The sequence below is a fragment of the Callorhinchus milii genome, unplaced genomic scaffold (assembly GCF_018977255.1).
Source record: "Callorhinchus milii isolate IMCB2004 unplaced genomic scaffold, IMCB_Cmil_1.0 Scaffold3, whole genome shotgun sequence".
In the NCBI taxonomy this organism is placed as follows: Eukaryota; Metazoa; Chordata; class Chondrichthyes; order Chimaeriformes; family Callorhinchidae; genus Callorhinchus; species Callorhinchus milii.
Genome location: NW_024704744.1, coordinates 4,509,242 through 4,525,284, shown reverse-complemented (window position 1 = coordinate 4,525,284; position 16,043 = coordinate 4,509,242). Strand labels below are relative to the sequence as shown.

At 45.1% G+C, this 16,043-nt stretch overlaps 1 protein-coding gene across 1 annotated transcript in view; it reads left to right on the top strand.

The window, feature by feature from the left end:
- LOC103185612 (adhesion G protein-coupled receptor B3-like) overlaps nt 1–16,043 on the top strand; it is a 231,373-nt gene that overhangs the window by 174,446 nt on the left and 40,884 nt on the right. Inside the window, exons 16-17 of the mRNA XM_042332747.1 lie at nt 3,967–4,069; nt 6,757–6,800. Coding sequence (XP_042188681.1) covers nt 3,967–4,069; nt 6,757–6,800 — 147 coding nt within the window. The remainder of the gene's footprint in view (nt 1–3,966; nt 4,070–6,756; nt 6,801–16,043) is intronic.

Sequence of the window (16,043 nt, the reverse complement as noted above, 5' to 3'; positions counted from 1 at the left end):
TTTACTGTTAAGTGAAGTGGTTGTAGCAGCCAATTTGCTCACAGAAATGTTCCTCTAACAGCCAGGATGTTTTGTCTTATTGTTTCCTTGCGAGTTTTAAATAGAACTTCGATTTGAAAACCACTCATGCCGCTGAAGTTAGCAGGATCAACAGCAATAATAATAATCTTTACATTTGACATAGTGCCGTTCATGTCATTAAGACGTCTCAAAGCGCTTCACGGGATATACTGTAAAATGTAGTGACTGTGACCTTTGTGGGTGAACGTAGCATCCATTTTGTGCACAGCATGTCCTACAAACCCTCAATGACCAATTTTATTTGGGGGAATTGTTGGTCAGGACACCGGGGAAACTTCCCTCTTTGCTTTAAGCAGATAATTGTGAACGTGTCCTTGAGGAGGGTCAACATCTCATGTAATGCAAGAATTATGGCCGTCCTGACCACTGCCCCATTGCTAAAGTCCACAGTTTGTATTAACTGTTTCCATTCACTCATTCCATCCATCAGCTGTTACTGTGATCAATGCCCAGAGGCATAAAGCACTCTGAGCTTTCCAGATCTCATTTCTCTAGCGGTGTGCCATTAGCAAATTTATGGTTTAAAGCAATTGGTTTTATTCAACCCCTTTGGCAATAGAAGGGAATTTCTCTCAGTGTCCTGGCTAGCAATCCTCCCAGATAAAATTGGGCATTTGCTTCAGAGCTGTTTGTTGGACATTACTCTGTGTAAACTGGATGTCACTTTCAATCTATAAAAATATCCAGTCACTACACTTTACAGCAAATGCTTTGGAGTATATCCTGTGAAGGGCTTTGAGACATTCCAATGCGATCAAGTGCTATAAAAACACAAGTTCTTAGAAGGATCAGGTAATGTATCTAGGCAGTCACTTTTTAAGCTCTGACTTTATTTCCCTAGCCATGAATTCTTCAATGTTTCAATGATGTGGTGTTATGCCAAATGCAAGGACTAATATTATTCTAATGTTCAGTCTTGCTCATTTGGTAGCATTCTCTTGCTTCTCTGTCAGAAGGTTGGGGATTCAAGCTGCACATCAAGGCTTACAACAACAACAACAACAAGATTCCATTTATAGAGCGCCTTTCACGTCAGGAGGACGTCCCAAGGCGCTGCACAGTTGGGTCATGACCCGAGCAGGGGGGAAATGGTCAGGGTGAGGGGAGGGAAGGGAGGGAGAGAGGAGGGGGGAAATGGTCAGGGTGAGGGGAGGGAAGGGAGGGAGCGAGGAGGAGGAAGAGAGTCGAGAGGGGAGCTGAAGGCACGGTCAAAGAGAAAGGTTTTGAGACCGGCCTTGAAGGAGGAAAGGGAGGAAGCAAGGCGAAGGCACTGGGGGATGGAGTTCCAGAGCCTTGGGGCTGAGAGGCTGAAGGCCCGACCACCGATAGTAGGGCGGTTGGGGCGGGGGACGTGGAGCAGACCGGAGCCAGAGGAACGGAGGGTACGGGCAGGTAGGTAGGGGGATAGTAGGTTGGAGAGGTAGGAGGGAGCAAGGCCGTGAATGGCCTTGTAGGTGAGGATGAGGATCTTGAAATCAATCCTCTGGGGGATGGGGAGCCAGTGGAGGCGAGCGAGGGTGGGAGTGATGTGGTCCGAAGCCTGGTGCGGGACAGTACACGAGCTGCAGAGTTCTGAATGACCTGCAGCTTGTGGAGGGAGGTGCCGGGAAGGCCGGCGAGGAGAGAGTTCCCATAGTCCAGCCTTGAGGTGACAAAGGCGTGAACCAGGGTTTCAGCAGCGTGAGGGGTGAGGTAGTGCCGTAGTCTGGCGATATTCCGGAGGTGATGGAAGGCGGTGCCAGTTGTGGTGCGGATGTGAGGGAGAAAGGACAGCTCAGGGTCGAACAAAACGCCGAGGTTCCTGACTGGCTTTGAGAGGTGGAGAGTGCAGCCTTGGATGCTGATGGTGTCAGCGCCTGAGGTGCGGAGGCGCTGACGTGAGCCAATCAGGAGGGCCTCGGTTTTTCGCACGTTGAGCTGAAGAAAGTTGTCTCTCGTCCAGGACTCGATGTCGGACAGGCAGGCTGTCAGGACATCGGTGGTCGTGGAGTTGAGAGTAGAGGAGGAAAGGTAGAGTTGGGTGTCATCCGCATACATGTGGAAGTTAACCCCATGTTTGCGGATGATGTCACCGAGGGGGAGCATATAGAGGGTGAAGAGGAGGGGACCGAGGACAGAGCCCTGAGGGACACCACATGAGACAGTACGGGGGGTGGAGGAGAAGCCATTCGTTGAGACGAAGTGAAGACGGTGGGAAAGGTAAGAGCTAAACCATTCAAGGACAGTGCCTTGAAGGTTGAGGTGGGAGGACAAGCGGTGGAGTAGGATAGCGTGGTCGACCGTATCGAATGCTGCCGATAGGTCGAGGAGGACGAGGAGACAGAGGGAGCCCTGGTCACAGATAGTCAGGATATCATTGGTGACCTTGACCAGGGCAGTTTCTGTGCTATGAGCAGCACGGAAACCTGACTGAAGGGGTTCAAAAAGAGAATGGGTGGAGAGGAAAGAGCGCAGTTGGGAGGCGACAACTCTTTCCAAGACCTTGGAGAGAAAGGGGAGGTTGGAGATGGGCCGGTAGCTTGATAGCTTAGACCTCACGTTGTACAGTAATGCTGCTATGCAATGCTAAGGGAGCATTACATTGTCAGAGATGTTGTAGCTTAGTAAAGGCTTTAAATCAATATCTTGTCTGCCTATTGAGGTGGATGGTAAAGATCACATGGCACTGTTCGGAAAGAGAAGGGAGTTTCTCCCGGTATCCCGGCCAACATGCCCCCGGATAAAATCAGTCATACATTTCATAGCTGTTTTTGAGACACTGCTGTATGTTCACCTACACATGCACAGTTCAGTGCATTTTACAGTAAATCCTGTGAAGCACCTTGAGATCTCCTCCTGACATGAAAGACCCTATATCAAATGTAAGACTATTTACGACATAGTCTTGCGCTGTATCCGATCATTTTGATTCACAAATTGACATTTATTTTCAGTCTCCTTTGACTTAACAAGATCAAATACCTAATGAGGAATTATTTTTATACATATGGTTGGGTCTAGTGGCCTGTTTCCGTGCTGTACATTCTTTGCAAAATCTTTGCGAACGGTGTGGGTTCATCCATCGCACTTTTCCGGAGGTTATGAGGTCTGTTATTAGGCTCGCCACTGATTTTTAGGAACAGCGTGTCTCGTAACACTTTCGTCTCTGAGTTAGAAGGTTGTGGCTTCAAGCCCCACATTGGGACTTGGGAACTCATAAGTCTAAGCTGACACTCCAGTGCAGTGTTGGGGGGGCATTGCATTTTCGGAGGTGCCGTCCTTCGGATGAGATGTTAAACTTGGTATTGTCTGCCTGTTCAGGCAGATGTTAAAAATTCCATGGCACTATTCAAAGAGAAGAATTTCTCCTGGCATTCCCCCACAAATATGTTCTCTACACTTAACAACAATTCCCTGTGCCAGCGCTTTGAGATGATTAGACGATTGTTATTTGCATGCAAATATTACACTCAGTTTGCCATAGCAAATGCCACAAAGAGCCATGAGGTGAATGATCAGTGTTTCAGGAAGACTGTTGCACAGGACAATTGGAGAAACCCTTCTCTTTTCCAATCAACAGCTAGGACCTGATCTGCCTTATTAATGTCTCAACCTAAGTGGGTGACACCTCCCACATCACAGCTCTCCCCAGTACTGCACCTGGATTCAAGCTGTCACTGTGAGCTCAACAACAACAATAAGCATTTATAGAGCACCCTTCGTGCGAGGCAGCATCTCAGGATGCTCAAAGCTCCAATGTAAAGCTCCTATTGAATCCTATTGAATTTCAGTGTTGCATCTAAATTCGTGATCGTATCGTTCCCTGAATCTCCAAGCTAATGTTTCCCTTTCTCTTCTCTCTACCCTCTCCCCACCACATCCCTCAACTCTCGCCGTCCCTCTCAGAAATTATACCGTTGTAAACTCCAAAGTAATCGCCATTACAGTGAGACCGGAACCAAAGCTTGCCGACTCTGTTCTGGAGATAGAGCTTGCGCACTTGAGCAACGTAAGTATTTAGTCATTTATTTCACTGAAACGTATCATCCATCTTATTTTGTGACGTTCTTCAATTGAAAGACGCAAATGCAACCATTGTGAATTGAACTTGTTTGCATATGTTTCATCACATGTAATTTATAATAATAATAATAAACCTTGCATTTGATATTGCGCTTTTCATGTCTTCTAGACGTCGCAAAGCAGTTCACAGAATAGACTGTAAGGTGAATTAACTGTGTGTTTTGTGGACGAAAAGTGGCAGCCAATTACGCACAGCAGTGTCCCACAAACAGTCATGGATTGAAGTGACCAATTTATTATTGGGTTTTTTTCTTGAGGGATTATTATCAGGCGTGCAGAGTAAGGAAACTTACCTAAGGTTTCACCTTAATAATAATCCTAATAATAATTGCATTTGATATAGCGCTTTTCACGTCGGGAGGACGTCCCAAAGCGCTTCACAGAACACACTGTAAAGTGAATTGACTGTATATTTGTGGGCGAACGCGGCAGCCAATTGCGCACAGCAATGTCCCACAAACAGTCGTAGATTGAAAATGACCAATTTAGTATTGTTTTTGGTTTTGGAGGGATTATTATTAGGCTCTGTGTGGAGTAAGGAAACTTGCCCAAGGTTTCACCCTGTCTGGAATTGAACTCAGGTCTCTCACTTGCAAAGCGAGTGCTCTAACCACTGAGCTACAGGACTCTACAATTTACACACACATTTTACACATGTACTGTATATAAAAAAACTAATTATAATTTGGTCACTCAATCTACGACTGTTTATGGGACATTCACTGACCCTGTGTCAGTCAAGCTTCTTTGCTCCACACCCCTCTGTTTACTTAGCAGTTAGTAGGAACCCGGTTCTTACCAATTGGCGGACATCTTAACTGGGTGATAACCTCCAAAAAAATAATAATAATTATTTGGTCACTCGATCCATGACTGTTTGTGGGACACTGCTGTGCGCAATTGGCTGCTGCCAGACTGCACTGGCTGCCTATCCCAGAGAGGGTCAATTTCAAGATCCTCACCCTTGTATTCAAGTCCCTGCACCCCCTACCTCTCTGACCTCCTCTCTCCTCAAAACAGTACCCGTTGCCTTCGTTTCTCCGGGTCTGTCCTCCTCCTCGTCCCCCGAGTCCTCCGCTCCACCCTCGGCAGCCGTGCCTTCAGCCACTATGCCCCGAGGCTCTGGAACTGCCTTCCTCACTCCCTTCATCTCGCTCCCTCCCTTCCCATTTCCAGGTCTCTGCTGAAGACCTTTCTTTTCGACCGCGTCTTTGGTCACCTTCCTCCCCCTCCCCCTCCCCCTGGCTCGGCCCCGGGATCAGGTACTGTGAATCGCTCTGAGATGCCATCCGGCGTGGAGGGCGCTATGTAAATCCTCGTTGTTGTTGGTGCATTTTGCCCACAAAATACACAGTCAATTGACTTTATAGTATATTCTATACAGCGCTTTGAGATGTCTCAATGACGTGATAAGGCGCTATATCAAATGCAAGGATTATTATTATTATTTTCTAAACATTATAAATTTTCAAGTCCTTTTGTCCACTGAACTGTGACATTTGACACTGCAAATTCTAGCTTGCTCCTTGTTTCATGGTCTCCCTGGCCAACAAGGTGTCCTGGCCAACACCTCTCAGTTAAAATTGATCATTCACTTCATGCCTGTTTGTGGCACTTTACTGGCTGTCATGTTTGCCATTTTTTTTTTGCCAACAGCAAAGAGTCACTACACTTTACAGTAAAAATCGTGTAACGTGCTTTGAGCTTCTTGACGATGTGATAAAGTACTGTATAAAATGCAAGGATTATTTTTGTTATGAACGCGGGTTGTTGAGGGACGTATCAAAATGTGTTACTTAGGTGAAAGAAGCTATATAAAGGTGAGTTATTGTGAAGTGATACAAGGTAATAATAATAATAATCATTACATGTGGTATAGCGCCTTTCATGTCAGGAGGACGTCTCATAGTGCTTCACAGGATTTTTTTTTTGGTTAACCAGGTGTCTGATATAATAATAATAATCCTTGCATTTGATATAGCGCTTTTCACGTCGGGAGGACATCCCAAAGCGCTTCACAGAACACACTGTAAAGTGAATTGACTGTATATTTGTGGGGGAACGCGGCAGCCAATTGCGCACAGCAATGTCCCACAAACAGTCATGGATTGAAAATGACCAATTTATTATTGTTTTTGGTTTTGGAGGGATTATTATTAGGCTCTGTATGGAGTAAGGAAACTTGCCCAAGGTTTCGCCCTCTGCCTGGAATTGAACTCAGGTCTCTCACTTGCAAAGCGAGTGCTCTAACCACTGAGCTACAGGACTCCACCCACTGAGCTACAGGACTCCACAGATATAAGCGGAAACCCATCACCGTTGCTTAAGAGTATCCAAACCAAACAGAATTTCATACATCCCACCTACACATGGAAATTCCAGTGATTGATTGTTGGAATAGAATACTTTAAAGTGAAGTGACTGTGTATTTGTAGGTGAACTGACCCGAGGCAAAAGGTCAGAGATACCTGATATGGGTGAAATGTCACAGCTGACTGACCTAGGTGATTAGCTCTTTATGAGTGCAAATTATTGTGTTTTTTTCGAATACAAATATTGTAATCCTGTGTAAAAAATGGGAAGTGAATTCACCACAAAACTTTCCTTTTCTAGGGAACCTTCAACCCTTACTGTGCTCTGTGGGACAACACCAAAACGTAAGTCCCTTGACTACAATTACTTCTTGAAATTGTTTTTCAAATCAATAGATAAATGTTGGGGATATGATGGAGTAGTTATTTTAGTAAATAGGTCTTGACTTCTGATCGTTTGTCAACATGTTAGCAACGGGTTACCAATGAAGTCCTCTTATGGTGAGCGCCCTCGTAATGCACTCTGTTTCGAAGTGTTTCCCAAATTAGAAAAAAATAATTGCACACACAAAATGTCTATTAAATAATAAAATGGCATTAATGGGGCTTCATGACCTGTATATGAAGGCCCCATTCAATGCACCAAATACAGATTGTACCATTAAATTGAGACCAATCATGATGCATAGTACGGGAGATATGTGGCTATAGATCATCTTAACTATTGACCATGTGTAACTATTGACCATGTGTAACTATTGGCCATCTGTAGCTATTGACCATGTGTAACTATTGGCCATCTGTAACTATTGACTCTATAACTATTGGCCATCTGTAACTATTGACCATGTGTAACTGTGGACCATCTCTACAGAGCAGTTATAATTATAGACCAACTAAAACTATAGACCAACTGTAACTATTAACAATATGACTATTGACAATCTGTTGGTTAATGTCTGACTGCAGTCAGGCTCCAAAAACCTGAAATTCCCTACAGTCGTACTCTTAAGACTGTCTAAAGTTGTCTGAGGTTTACGATTGTGCAGCGAGCGGGTGGGAGGTGTAGCGATTTAGGGAGGTTTTCTCATTTGGAAAAACAGAAAGGAAAACAAATGAACCTTGTTAAAGTGTTGATTTCGAATGCTCTGAGATTTCAAGAGAATGGCCTTGAAGCAAAGGGCGAGGAGAAATGCTAGATTTTCAAGACATTTCCTGAGATCAACAAGAAGGAAGTCTTGCCAACAATAATACAAAATCGCAACCTAAACTTCTCCCCTGGCCCACAATAACGTGTGTGTTAAAGAGGTGGAAACTTGAGAGCCGCAGATTTAGGATCTATGCTTCGCACCCATTGTATCACCCAAACTCCCTCGTTTCACACCACTCACCCTCACCCACCTCCATTTAAGTTCATTTTACAGCTCACCCCCACACGTACATCATTCCCTCTCTGTGTGAAATTCTTCTTTATTGGGTGGATAAGAACCTTGATAGAAGCAACATTACTGGCGGCATAAGGTTACGACCCTTGCCCTTCACACAAGGTAGCGTCTCAGAGCGCTTAACAGTGGCGGAACTTCACTCCGAGCTGGGAAGAGGTAGGATGTGACCGCAGGCACAGTCAAAGAGGAAATTCTTCAGATGCGATCTGAAGGTGGGGGGGAGGGGGCCAAGGCAGAGGGATTGAGCAAGAGAGTTCCACAGTTTTGAGGGGTTGTGGCTGAAAGTGTGGCCGCTGATGGTGGAGCGTTGGGGACAAGGGATGTGCAGGAGGCTGGAGCCAGCTGAGGCGACAGGTAGTAGAATGGGGTGTGAGCAGATTGTGGAGGTGGAGCCGTGCCAGGGAATGAAGTGATGAAAAGTAATGTGAGTGTCTTGAAATCGGTCTATTCACTGATAGATTGAGCGATCGAATTGATCGTAACATTACGGCACAATTTATGAAAATATTAATAATACTAATAATGATCCTTGCAATTGATATACAACAACAACAACAAGAATACATTTCCATAGCGCCTTTCACGTCGGGAGGATGTCCCAAGGCGCTGGATAGTGTACAGCATTTCAGACCCGAGCTGGGGTCAGATGGGGAGAAAGGAGGGGAAGGGGGGTCGCTGATGGCATGGTCGAAGAGGAGGATTTTGAGGTGGGACTTGACGGAGGCTAAGAAGGGGGCGAGGCGGAGTGATTGGGGGATGGAATTCCAGGGGCAGAGTGCCTGAAGGCTCTCCCACCAATGGTGGGGCAGGTGGATCGGGGAACGTGGATCAGGCCAGAGCCGGCTGAGCGGAGAGAGCGGGCGGGTTGGAAGGGGGTTAGGGGGTCTCAGAGGTAGGGTGGGGTGAGGCCATGGAGGGCTTTGTAGATGAGGACCAGGATCTTGAACTGGATCCTCTGAAGGATAGGGAGCTAATGGAATTGGGCGAGAATGGGGGAGATGGGGTCACAGAGTTTGGTGATAGCGCTTTATCATATCATAAGGTGCCTCAAAGGGCTTCACAGAATAAACTATAAAGTGAATTAACTGCATATTTTGTGGACGAAATGCAGCAGCTAATTGCGCACTGCAATATCCCACAAACAGTCATAGATTGAGTGGCAAATGGAGTGAAAAGAGGCTGTAACAAAATTAGGCTGTTTTTACCAAAAGATTTTTGTTTCTGTAACAAAGACACATTGTGACTACTGTCTGCTTCTCCAGAGGTTACTGTTGATACCACACACGCATCCATCACTGCTGCAGGCAACAATTATTGAACGAGAGCTGTACTATGTCAGGAGTTGAGCAAAAATATTAATAAAGAGAAATGTGTTCATATTTTTTTGCAATGGTTTGACTTTGCCCTTATCTTGAGGCACATAAATATACTTCAGATCAATTTATGGGTATTTTTAGTGATATTTTCACACTGATCAGTGTTTCTGGTTAAGTTTAAAAAATATGGATCCAGGTTTCTGTCAAGCCGGAGGTCAGCCAGGTGTCTGACACATGAGGAAACCCAACACTGTGCTTAAGGGTATCCAAACCAGACTGAGAGTGAGAATGCCACACAAGGAGATTTCCCTGCGTCTGCAAGGGAATCGCTCTCCCTGCAGGGGCACACTCTGCTTACCTTAATTTCGTAGAATATCAGGCGCAGGTTGGTGAGAACCTGACCTGGGGACTCAAGGGTGTGCGTTGGAGTAATTGCTGGGGTTTAACCAGCTGAAACCACACAGCTTCCTATTGAGAGCACTGTTTGGAATGCTTCCTTCCTGCTATTTGTTTTGCTGGGGCTTTGGCTTGCAGGGTTAGCAGGAGCTGAGCGGGAAGAATCCCTGTCCCCAAGGACTGGTCTGACCTTCCAAGTCCTGCCGATGAGCCAGATTATCTGTCTGTCATCAGCAGTGTCTTACCAGCCAGCCTGGCTCAGCAGAATTTGGAAGGGACACACCAGCCTCAGGGAGGAGGGATTATTCCAACTCAGCTCCTGCCAATGCCTTATACAAAAGCCCTGAAAAGGAGGATGGTCCTTGTTGGACAAGCAACGGAAGAGGATAGTAATGCTGAATGAAAACTAGATTCAGGGCAAAGAAAGCATAAAAGCTCAAGGGAGCAGAGAGAGGTCAAGTCAGGAGAGTCGAGATGAAGAACTGGAGATCAGCCGATGGATCCCATGTGAAAGTGATCATTTTCTACAGGGAATGAGTAGGACTCAATAGCGTCCCATTTTTATCTTCAGCCATTACGCCACCCTGAACTCCCTGCAACAATCCCTCTGCCTTACCATCTCCTTGCCCAACTTCAGATCACAACTGAAGACTTTCCTCTTGACTGTGCCTAAAATCCCCTCCCGTTTCTCCCTCTAATTATTAAATCTCCCAAATAAAATTGGTCACTCACTCCATGCTAATTTGCGCACAGCAATGCCCTATAAACAGGCATGAAGTGAATGATCAATTTTATTTGGAGACTGTTGGCCAGGACGCAAGAGAAACTCCCTTCTCTTTACGAATAGTGCCATGGGATCTTTAAACTATCTAAACAGGCAGACGGGGCTTCAGTTTAACATCTCATCCAAAGGTCAGCACCTTTGACATTGCAGCACACCCCCAGAATGTCAGCCTAGACTAAGTTCAAAGTCCTGAAAAGGGGTGTGAGTCCATATCCTTTTGACACTGGTGGAAACTTCCTTCTGCCTTTAAAAACAAATGGGGGAAATAGCAAGGAGCTGTGACCATAGAACCATAGAAATTCACAGCACAGAAGAAACCCAGTTGGTCCATCATGTCTATTTTTGCTCTTTGATGAGCAATCCTTTCAGTCCCACTCAACTGCTCTTTCCCCCATACTGGAGTCCTGTAGCTCAGTGGTTAGAGCACTCGGCTTGCAAGACAGACCTGGGTTCAATTCCCAGCAGGGCAAAATATCAGGCAAGTTTCCTACTCCACAAACCTCTGTTTACCAAGCAGTAAGTACGAACCCAATTGTTATCGATTGGTGGATCACTTTTCTGGGGATAATAAACCCTCAAGAAAAAAATAATAATAATTTGGTCACTCAATCCACGATTGTTGGTGGGACACTGCTGTGCACAATTGGCTGCCACATTTCGCCCACAAATATACAGTCAATTCACTTTACAGTATATTCTCTGAAGCAATTTTGGACGTCCGGAAGACTTGAAAAGCTCTATATCAAATGCAAGGAGTATTATTGTTATTGTTGACCTTGAGTTGCCACACTAAAAAAGTGCCTCTCTTCACAGGCACTGTCATATCACCCATCATTCCAAAGCCCATTATGTTACATGAGAAACATAGAAACAGGAGTAGGCCATTCGGCCCCTCGAGCCTGTTCCGCCATTCTATAAGATTGTGGCTGATGTGTACCTCAAGTCTAATTACCCGGCCTTGCCCCATATCCCTTAATACCCTGAGCTTACACATATCTATCCACCTCAGTCTTGAAGATGTGAATGGATCCAACATCCACTGCCTTTTGAGGGAGAGAGTTCCAGGTGAGGAAGGAATCAATCTGAATTTGAAAGCCAGTATCTCTGATTTCCCTTCAGGTTCCTTTGTAATGTCTCGGATCATGGTGCTAAGTGAAGAGGAATATCTTAACCAGCATTACGGACATGGCAGCAGGATGGAAGCAATTCCCCTGTCTGTTTTGATTTGTTGTAAAACAGTAGGGTCTTAAACGCACAGCCTTTAAATTTGTTTCTCCCACAAAATATGCAGTCAATTCACTTTACCGTATATTCTGCGAAGCGCTTTGAGGCATCTCGAACACATGATGAGATGCCATGTCAAATGCAAGGATTATTATTATTAAATCTATTATATGGAGGGAGGGTGATTATACTTAAAATGTGAAATTCATAGGCTTTTCATTGAACCGTTTTGCCTTTGTTCAAGGCTGGCTTGTCGTGAAGGCAATTTACAGAGGGCTTGCAATCCACAGAGACCTTTTATGGGTGCATGTTATAGGCTGATAGTTTGTGGCACATCTATAAAGTGTCGTTAATAAGCTATCAAGGCCGTTTCCCTTCTTAATGTTTAAGTCCTGTACGATACTTTATCTAAAAAACACTTTCTCAAAAATATTGTGTGTGACTGGGATTTTTGATTCGCTCTCTCTCTTTCCTCTCTCTGCGGGCCTATATCTTGCTTCTGTCCTTGTCCCATCCTCGCCAGGCTCCACTAATTAATTAAGAATTAAGATTCTCGTTTTACCTTTAAACCCCTATACGTCCTCCCCTTTCGTTATATAGCGGCCTTCACACAGTGTAGCATCCTGGAGAGCTTGACGTTGGCGGAGTCTGATGACGAGCCAGGGGGAGAGGAAGGGCAGAGGTGACCATTAGCACGATGAGAAAGGAACATGTTTAGGCAGGATTTAAAACTGGGCAGGGAGGGGGCAAGGCGGAGGGATTGAGGGAGAGAGTTCCAGGGTTTTGAGGCGTACGGCCACCGATAGTGGAGTGGACAGGATGGGGAACAAACAGGAGGCCAGAGCCAGCCGAGCGGAGGCAGCGAGTGGGGAAATGGGTAGGGTAAGCAAACCAACAACAACAACAGCTTGGATTTATATAGCGCCCTCCATGCCGGACGGCCCTCCAATCCGGACGGCGAGGATGGGACAAGGACAGAAGCAAGATTTAGGCCCACAGAGAGAGAGAGAGAGAGAGAGAATCAAAAATCCCAGTCACACAGAATATTTTTGAAAAAGTGTTTTTTAGATAATGTATCGCACAGGACTTGAACATTAAGAAGGAAAATGGCCTTGATAGCTTATTAACGACACTTTATAGATGTGCCACAAACTATCAAATAGGTAGGGAGGTGCAAGGACATGAAGGGAATTGAAAATGAGTGAGAGGATCTCAAAATCGATCAGTTCGGTAATTCGAACCCTGACAAAGACTCGTGTGATGGGGGTACGGGTGTGTATCGCACTGAACTATTCAAAAAAAAACAGGAAGTTTCTCCCAATGTCCTGACGAACAAATAAAATTCTACATTCATTTCATGGCTACTTGTGGGATGTCGCTGTGTGCAAATTGGATGCCACATATGCCCCCAAATCACAGTTGCTACACTTTACAGTCTATCCTGTGAAGCCCTTTGAGACATCCTCTTAACATGAATGGAGCTACAAGAAATGTAAAAAGTATTAATATTATAATTACACTTTATAAAGTACTTCAAGGCAATCTACAAATGCAAATTAATGTTATAACGATAACAATTTAGATGCTTTAGATGCTTCTAAAGTTTATGAAGCAGCTCTCCAATAGATTTTAATTTACTACTTGTAAGTCCAACATTCTGCTTCCCATCTGAACTCTGTTTTAATAATAATGATAATAATCTTTGCATTTGAACTAGCACATCGGGAGGATGTCTCAAAGTGCTTCACTGAATTTGTTGTAAAGTGTAGTCACTGTATTTTGTAAGTGAATGCGACAGCCAATTTGCACATATCCTTGACCTACAAATAGCAATGCAGTGATATGTGAGGGAATGTTGTCATGGACACCAGGAGAAACTCCCTTCTCATTTTAATTTCTGCCGTGAGAGCTGAACCGGTAGACAAAATCTGTTTAACATTTCATCCAAATGACCTCACCGCGAATCTCTTACAAACCCCCAGCACTGCACACTGGAGTGTCAGCCTCGACTGTGAGATAAATGTTCTGATGTGGGATTTGAATCCACAATCTTCTGATTCAGAGTTGAGAGCTTTATCTAGTGAGCCAGACTTTATTGCAGATTTTGGAACATAGTCTTTATCCGTCCTTCCTCGATGAATCATTTTAAGTTGGCCTTTGTGAAATTAATGCAGAAACTCATAAATAATCGCTGGTTTACAGTGGATGTAATGAAATCAATGAATACAAATGGATAATAGGGCAATTGTTGGGCTCCCAACTAATTTCTTTACTGCTTGTGGACAATTAATAAATTTAAAGGATGCTTTGATCTGATTTCACCACTGTCATTATTAACAATAATATAATAACAAGTTGCAATTATACAAATGATTAATTAATCATAGCCCTTGTAGTTGATATAGTGCCTTTCATATCAAGAGGATATCTCAAAGCACTTTATTGTAAAGTGTGTATCTTGTAGACCAAAGCAACAGCCGATTTGGCACAAGCAATGTCTCAAAAACAGTCATGGAGTGAATGACCAATTTTATCAGGAGGATTGTTGGTCAGGACACCAGGAGAAACTCCCATCTCTTTTTGAATAAACATCCCCAATAGTGCATTGGAGTGCCAGCCTTGACTGCAAGTTGAGGTACAATACAATTTACATTTACACAACTTCATTCACGTCGGGAGCATGTCTCAAAGCGCTTAGCAATGCTGGATGCTTGGTGGGTGGGGGGATGACCGAACATGCGGTCATGGAAGTACATTTTGTGACGTGTCTTCCATTCAGATGTGTGAATAATCCGTTTCACTCTGAGCTCTGTAGATTGCAGCAGGTCTCACAATAGCTGGTCGTACCTTATTGAATCATTCATGTCTGGAAGTGAAGTTAAATGGATTCTTATAGACCAGTCGTGTGTCTACACACGTCTTCTTTGGCACACAGTGATGGATTGGCTTTTCAACCCTTTAAAGCACCACCTACATAATGTAGCATCAGCTTATATTGTGTCATAAATCGTCAAACCTGCAACACATTATAGCACGGGATTGTTCACAGTGCCGCTACACTTAATAATAATCCTTATATGTGATACAGCGCCTTATCCTGTTGTGACATGTCTCATAATGCTTCATAGGATTTTACTGTAAATAGCAACAACAATAACTTCCAATAGTGGCCTTCATGCAGGGCAGCTTCTTAGAGCGCTTAATAGGGTGGGGGTTTAATGGCAAACTGCGGGGAGGGAGGAGGTGACCTTAAGCATGGTTGAAGAGGAAGGTCTTCAGGCGTAATCTGTAAATGAGGAAAGGGGGCAAGGCAGAGGGAGAGAGTTCTAAAGTTTCAGGACATAGTGGCTGAAAGCACGTCAACTAATGGTTGAGTGGTGGGGCTGAGGGACAAGCAGGAGGCCAGAGACAGCTGAGCAGAGGCAGCGTGTGGTGAGGTGGGCAATAAGCAGGTCAGAAAGGTAGGGGGATGCCAGGGCATGAAGAGATTTGTAGACAAGTGGATCCTGAAATTGAGTTGCGATATATACTGTAAAGTGGTGACTTGTGTATGTGTGGACAAATGGCTCAATGGGGGAATGATATCCTTGTGCACTTGTGTTTCTAAGATTAGAAAGCAAAGCCGTGGCAGTTTACCTTCCAGGAAGTTTTTGCCAAATACTGCAAAGGCACAGTTCAGTGAATGCCTGCTGAAATATTGGCATGTTGGCACACAGTGGGTGACTGGAGTGGCAACGTCTGTGTACATCACAACAGAATGACCTGAGATCACATTTAGCCATGAGGACACAGCAGTGTTTTTGCAATGCTTGTGGGACATTGCTGTTAGCAAAGTGGCTGCCCGTTTGCCCACAAAACACACCACAACAACAACAAAAAGATTAGATTTGTATAGCACCTTTCATGTCAGGAGGACGTCCCAAGTCACTGAACTCACAGAAAAATCCTGTGAAGCGCTTTCAGACCTCTGCAGCTCGAACCCTCTCCCGCACCGAGCTTCATGAGCTGATCAAGCCCACCCTCGCCTGGTTTCACTGGCTCCCCATCCCCCAGAGGACCGAGTTAAAGATCCTTGTCCTCACCTTTAAAACCCTTCACCAATCTGTCCACTCCCTCCACTCGGCAGGCACTGGCTTGCTCCATGTCCCCCGCTCTGCCTGCTCTACTATCAGCGGTCAGACCTTTAGCCTTTCTGCCCCCACCATCTGGAACTCCATCCCAGAGCCCCCTCCACCTCAGCCCCCTCTCCCTTGCCTCCATCAAAGCCCATCTCTAGCGCTTCCTTTTCGACCGTGCCTATGATCATCTTCGCTCCTCCATCTCCCCCCACACCCACCCTTTGCCCTCCATCCCACTCTGCAGCTCGGGTGCAAAACCCTCATTGTCCAACCCTTTGGGATGTCCTCCCAATGTGAAAGGTACT